The sequence below is a fragment of the Triticum aestivum genome, chromosome 1B, assembly GCF_018294505.1.
Source record: "Triticum aestivum cultivar Chinese Spring chromosome 1B, IWGSC CS RefSeq v2.1, whole genome shotgun sequence".
Classification (NCBI taxonomy): Eukaryota; Viridiplantae; Streptophyta; class Magnoliopsida; order Poales; family Poaceae; genus Triticum; species Triticum aestivum.
In genome coordinates this window covers 699,145,956-699,152,265 of record NC_057795.1, presented here as the reverse complement: position 1 = coordinate 699,152,265, position 6,310 = coordinate 699,145,956, and the positions used below count along the sequence as shown (strand labels likewise).

General features: G+C 43.2%; 1 protein-coding gene across 1 annotated transcript; it reads left to right on the top strand.

Annotated features, from left to right (window-relative positions):
- The first annotated feature begins 668 nt into the window (after window positions 1-668).
- Window positions 669-4,989, top strand: LOC123083019 (acetylserotonin O-methyltransferase 1). The gene is made up of 3 exons (XM_044505183.1): window positions 669-771; window positions 3,420-4,288; window positions 4,385-4,989. The coding sequence occupies exons 1-3, from the start codon at window positions 669-671 to the stop codon at window positions 4,685-4,687; spliced, it is 1,275 nt and encodes a 424-aa protein (XP_044361118.1). The 3' UTR covers window positions 4,688-4,989.
- Window positions 4,990-6,310: the final 1,321 nt, after the last annotated feature.

Below are 6,310 nucleotides of genomic sequence, written 5' to 3'. Positions count from 1 at the left end.
GGCGTGGTGGCTGGTGGATGACTGGATGTGGAGGCGGCGGCGTAGTGGCTGGTGGATGTGGAGGCGGCGGTGTGCTCGCAGGAGATAGTTGCGTGGGGATTTTGTGCGTTGCTTTGGCAATTGATGGGACTAGGCCTATACTGATACTATTAGTTTTATTACATTTTCTTCTAATGATTATGTCTTGTTGGATCTATGGGACTAATCTTTGTCGTTTGATCTGAACCGTCGGCTCAATTCATACGCCTCATAAACCAACTACGAGAAACTACTTCAGCCTTAAACTAATCATTCTTTCTTTAACTCCACCCATGTTAATCAAATAACGTAACGTTGGACCCCTTTCGTCACGCCTCCCCACAACCGCATCCTACACGAAATGACATGCCCCTTTCCTACACTCTCAATTCTGGCCGTCCCCTTTAACACCTACTCCCTCCGTTTCAAAATATAAGACGTTTTAGCTTTGTGAAGCAAATGTATCTAGATATCTTTAGTGTATAGTTCAGAGTGAACCTAAACATCAAAAGAGTCTAGATACACTCACTTCACAAAGCTAAAGCATCTTATATTTTGAAACGGAACGAGTACTTGTCATTAACTTGTACTACCTGGAGAACACCACGTTAGGTCAAATCCCCGGCGTCCTAGGTCTCTTCTTTGCGCTGATGCTCTTCTGGCCAAAGAAAGTAGTGGAAGAAAGGGGCAACACCTCCTTGAATAACCTTGAGGTTGCTAGCTACCGTCGAGCTTACTGGTGGTGCGGTGAAGGTTCTCCTGGCTGGCCATGGAGGCAAGGAGGAGAGGCGACATGGATTGATGCGACGTGATGATTTGGATTTTCTGTATTTGACAAAAGGCCATCAAGTGCTAGTGCCTGAGATGTTCCTATGTGTCTAATAGATGATCCATTATGCATTATGTATGTATATCATAAGTATTTCTATTGTGTAGGGATGATAACAGCGTAGAAAGGATGAAACAAAAATGTAAAGGATGAAACAAAAATGTAATTTTTGGGATCGGGAATTTATATGTGGAAACGGGAATGTAAACTAAAAGACATTCTGCAAGCTCATGAACCTTTTTTCATAGAAATCATTAGGCTTGGTGCATGGGTTATTGGGCAAACCAGAAATGTTGACATATTTAAGAATATAAGAGACCAAGTCTTTTCACAGCAAGGGCTTTCTTCAAAGAGGATCTTAGATGGATAATATTTAGGATTAAACGGAATGCTTATGTAAATTTTTCCGATTGGACATGTAACTTTATTTGACTTTTTATGTTTTCTTTTCTTTTAGATTTGTACATACTTTTTTTGTACATGTGTAAACAAAAAAAATTACAGGGTTAACTTTCCATTTTCTACAAGATACATCATTTTCTGGAGAATACGTCATTTTCTGCAAAATAGCCAAACACATAATTTCTTCTGACAAATAGGTAACTTTCCATATTCTGCAAACCCAAGCTATTATCATTGGTGTAGCTCAGTTCGGCAACCATTGACCAAGCCCAGACCAATAGACGAAGGCCCATATCATTAAGACTAGTTATTGTGGGGAGTGACATAGACTAGTGTCATGCCTATGTTTCTAGTCTATGTTACCATCTTGATAGTGGGTAGTAACTAATGGCGAGTATCATGCAAAGTTCCATTTATTAGGTTGTATACTAATCTTGTTTTGGAGTTTGTGATGTTATATGGTAACATAGCTAGTTATCACAAGATTCTCTTCCTCATTCGTTGACATGCCATGTACTCAAGATATCTTGTTGGCATTGCATTGAGTTTTATGTTACTACCTACGTTACTACTTTTATGACTAGTCTAAGTTGATCCGCAAATTTGGCACACCTCGGTAATAGGAACGGCTTCTCATTTGAAGTATCTTGGATGCTCCAAGATGGCTTTTATGAGACGACACAAATTGAACGGGAGGCATTATAAAAGTTCAACTGTGAAAAGATACCGTCACTTCTTATTTTGAATTAAGGAGCATAGCTCCCAATTCCATTACTGGAATGAAACCAGAGATAAACAGGATTACAGACTTAGTTATTTCATCCACCACACTAGCAAGACACTATTGAACAGATCTTAAATTCCACCTCTTTCTAAACTACCTCTAACAAAATACTACTCCTTACCATGTTATTACAACTATTCTTAACTTTCTCTAAGAGACTAGAGCTATTCCAACAACTATCCTTAGACTTTACTTGGCACTAATGATTGCTTCTTCTACTCATCTACCATATTTTTCCTTGGTGTCTTCCAAGCTCATATAGCCCTTCAATATCTTCTTTCTTCTAATTCTAAGGTTTCTTGCCACTTGTCCGGATCCAGTCACTTCTGTTGCTTCTTCTACTCTTCTATCCTCTGACTTTTTTAACTTGGCACTCATGTTTTCTTCTTATACCCTTCTACCATCTTGCTTCTTCTACTCTTCTAACCATCTTTTTTTTTCCTTCTTGTCTTCCAAGCTCAGCCTCCAATATCTTCTTCTTCTATTCCAAGGTTTCTTCATACGCCACTTATCCAGATCTGGTTACTTCCGTTGCTTATTCTATTCTTCTAGAGTCTCAAGTTTCTAGTATTTTCGTTTTTGTTCGTTCGTTGCTTCTTCTATTCTTCTAGAGTGTCAAGTTTCTAGTATTTTCGTTTTTGTTCGTTCGTTGCTTCTTCTATTCTTCTAGAGTCTCAAGTTTCTAGTATTTTCGTTTTTGTTCGTTCGTTGCTTTGCGTGGCACGAAAGTGTAGGGATGCTATTCGGGTGCCAATCCCTGGTGAGACACCAGCAATCGTCCCCAACGGGGATCGATCCGGGGCGGGCTGCCTGGCCACTGCCAAGCCAAACCAGTGCTGAGCAACACTTGTCAAGATACCGTCACTTGGAAAGATGGCATCAATATTGTACTAAACCTGGACACCTAGCGCCCTGGGGACACACGGTAGTTACTACTCCTAACCCGCCGGCCACAAGGTGATGTGGTGCTTGAGTGAACAATTAGGTAGGGTCGAAGTGCACGGACTTCAGAACCATGGGTCCAAACGAGGATCTTTTTTTTGTAGGTCATCTCTTGTTTTGCCCCTTGAGAAATGCTATTGTCTTGAACATGCATCAAGGGGTGGGTTTTAACGAATCCCCCCAAAAATGAAATAACGAAAAGAAACTGTTGTGGAAATATAATCTTCTCAATGAGAGGTCCAAATTGTTTACTAAGGTGAATGGGAAACTACGTCCACACAGCGAGGATAGGAGGAGGCTACAACTAGAAGTAGTAACCTCAAACCAAGCCGCAAAAGGAAGCTTCCCTGAACAAAAAAAAACCCGCAAAAGGAAGCTAGCTACTAGGAAACCATGCGCATGCATCTATATCTATAAGAAGGTACTACGTTTTCTCTACGTAAGGAAGAAGCAAGAAGCAGGTAGCAGCTAGCATACCACACTCGATCGATCATACACATACACCATGCCGGCCGCGCAGCACATCGAACGAGACCAAGACCGAGTTACTTCAAGCTCAGCTGGAGCTCTACCACCACGGCCTCGCCTTCGTCAAGTCACTGGCGCTCAAGGCCGCCACGGACCTGCGCATCCCCGACGCCATCCACCGCCGCGGCGGCGCCGCCACCTTGTCCGAGCTGGCCTCCGACACCGGGATCCACCCCACGAAGCGCTCCAACCTCCGGCGGGTCATGCGGGTGCTCACCACCACCGGGGTATTCTCCATTGTCCAAGGCAAAGGCAGCAACGACCACGCCGGTGATGGCGCTGCGTATTACAAGCTCACGCGGGTCTCCCGGCTCCTTGTCGAGAGATCACCGCACAACCTGTCCCCGATGGTGGGCACCATCGTCAACACGTTATGCTGGACCTCTCTCCTCAAAATGCCCGAGTGGTTTACCCAAGGCCAAGAGGGAGAGTCGGCACAGTCGCACTCGCTCGTCCAGCTGGCCAACGGCTGCACGTTCTGGGACACCACCAAGGTCGATGGCGGCTTGTTCAACGACGGCATGGCCGCGGACAGCCGCATCGCCATGAAGGTCCTGTTGAAGGAGCACGGCGGAGCGTTCGGGGAAGTGAAAAGCTCGCTGGTGGACATCGGCGGCAACCATGGCGCCACCGCGTCGGCCGTGGCGAGAGCGTTCCCGCACCTCAAGTGCAGCGTTCTGGACCTCCCACACGTCGTCGCCGCGGCTCCCGCCAGCGACATTTTGACCTTCGTCGCCGGAAATATGTTCGAGTATGTCCCACCTGCGGATGCTGTTCTACTCAAGGTAATTTTTTATTTTTATTTTTATTTTTGGATATGTTCTTCTTTTTTCTGCTGGTCTACTATGCTAATGGGATATAATATGTATGTTTGGTTCCAGTGGATTTTGCATGACTGGAAACACGAAGATTGCGTCAAGATAATGCGCCGGTGCAAGGAAGCGATCCCAGCGAAAGAAGCCGGAGGAAAGGTGATAATCATCGACATGGTGGTGGGATATCCGGTGACTCAGCCCAAGCATTCCAAAGAGGCGCAGGTTTTGTTAGATATCTACATGATGGGCTCCGATGGAATGGAGCGAGAGGAAAACGAGTGGAGCTTGATTTTCTCCGAAGCCGGGTTCAGCGACTACAAGATCACTCCAACCAATGGGATTCGATCAATTATCGAAGTATACCCTTAAATGTACTTACTTCCACTTCGGAGATACTATCTCCTTCCGTCCGTACGTGTTTATTAGTCTTGCACGTGTAATTAACTTGGTAAATTAGCAGCCAAGATACACGTGCAAGACTTATAAACTGGAAAGGAAGGAGTCCTCATTTGATTTGTAATAAATCTCACCAGGAACTCTATGTATTATTGCATTTAAGTTTTACTTTTTGTTTATAGATTTTTCAAATTTGCTTCTCTTTAGTTTATTTCATTTTTTCCACTCATTGTACCAATCCTATGAAATCTACATAAATTGTTCTTTTCTTTACATATATTATCATTTCCTCTGCAGTTACCAAACATTTACACGTGTATTTGTTCTACTCCCGCCGATCCAAATTATTTGTCGTAGCTATAGAGTCTTTACTCTGCAAGTACATAGTCCGGTCTCAATGAGTTGTTAGCATGAAATAACTATCCCACTTGTCCAAAATGTTGTGAACACCACGGCTTTCTGATTGCATGATAAAATGTGATGACTATTCGGTGGATTTTTCAACGTGTTGGCCACGAATTAATACCCAGCTGATGTGGACAAGGACCCACCTTACAGCCCAATAAAAAAAATCACCTCTCTCACATCCCTTTGACCACCGCCCCTTCTCCGACGAAGTCTCTAGCGAACTCGTCGTTCGCCTCTCCAAACACGAGGACATGCAGCTTGGTTCTCAAGCAGCCTCGCTGACTCGGGCTCCCCAGTAGGCCGGCCACAGTGTGGCTCCGTGGCAGCTCATGCGCGTGTACAAGCGGACCCGTGTACAACCGGAGTAAATAAATATTTCGGTAATTTTGACCCCAATGATTTGTCTTGGCATCACAGTTACTGTTAAACTAACTAACTATACAAGTTGCTTAGCTCTTTCCGTCAGATCGGTCTATTGCAATAATTGCCTAGAGAGAGATTGAAGCTTAACATGGTATTAGAGTCAGAGTCTCGATGGTTTTCACAATTTATTCCTTTCTTGTCTATCTACGTTAAACTATACAAGTTGGACCGAATAAATAGAGCAACTAAAACTTAATGGACTGTGCTAACCACCAGTCGACTGGTGGTTAGCAACAGATCCGCACGATCTTCGATCGATCCTTCCGCTCGTCCCGATGCGTCGTTCCTCCTGCTTCCACTGATTTTTTTCCTTCTCTCAAAAACCGTAGTAAATTGCTAGTGGTTTTTTCTAGTTTTTCGCTGCATAATATGAAAAGAAAATAAAAGTGCTTGAAAGAGGATTCAAACCCAGGTCTATGTAATACCTATCAAGCCTAATAACCAACTAAGCCACCTTTTGTTGTTGTCTATTGTAGAATGACAATGTTATTTGAACCTTTCTTATTTCTGCCATATCAAAAGAAAAAATAAAGTTTGGCTTGGTAACTTTGGCAATGACCAGCGTATTAGAGTCAGAGTCTCGATGGTTTTCACAATTTATTCCTTTCTTGTTTATCTACGTTAAACTATACAAGTTGGACCGAATAAATAGAGCAACTAAAACTTAATTATATCGTCTAAAATCAGTATCGTTGGTTTAGTATTGAAACACACCCTCTCATAATACTAATTTTACACTAACATTATATATATATATATATATAT

Bases quoted from the DNA above. Each gene is read 5' to 3' on its own strand.
- LOC123083019 (XM_044505183.1), top strand. From the start codon at position 669: ATGCTCTTCTGGCCAAAGAAAGTAGTGGAAGAAAGGGGCAACACCTCC. The intron at 772-3,419 runs GTTCTCCTGGCT...TCTCTACGTAAG, and splicing joins TTACTGGTGGTGCGGTGAAG to GAAGAAGCAAGAAGCAGGTA. The intron at 4,289-4,384 runs GTAATTTTTTAT...GTTTGGTTCCAG, and splicing joins CGGATGCTGTTCTACTCAAG to TGGATTTTGCATGACTGGAA.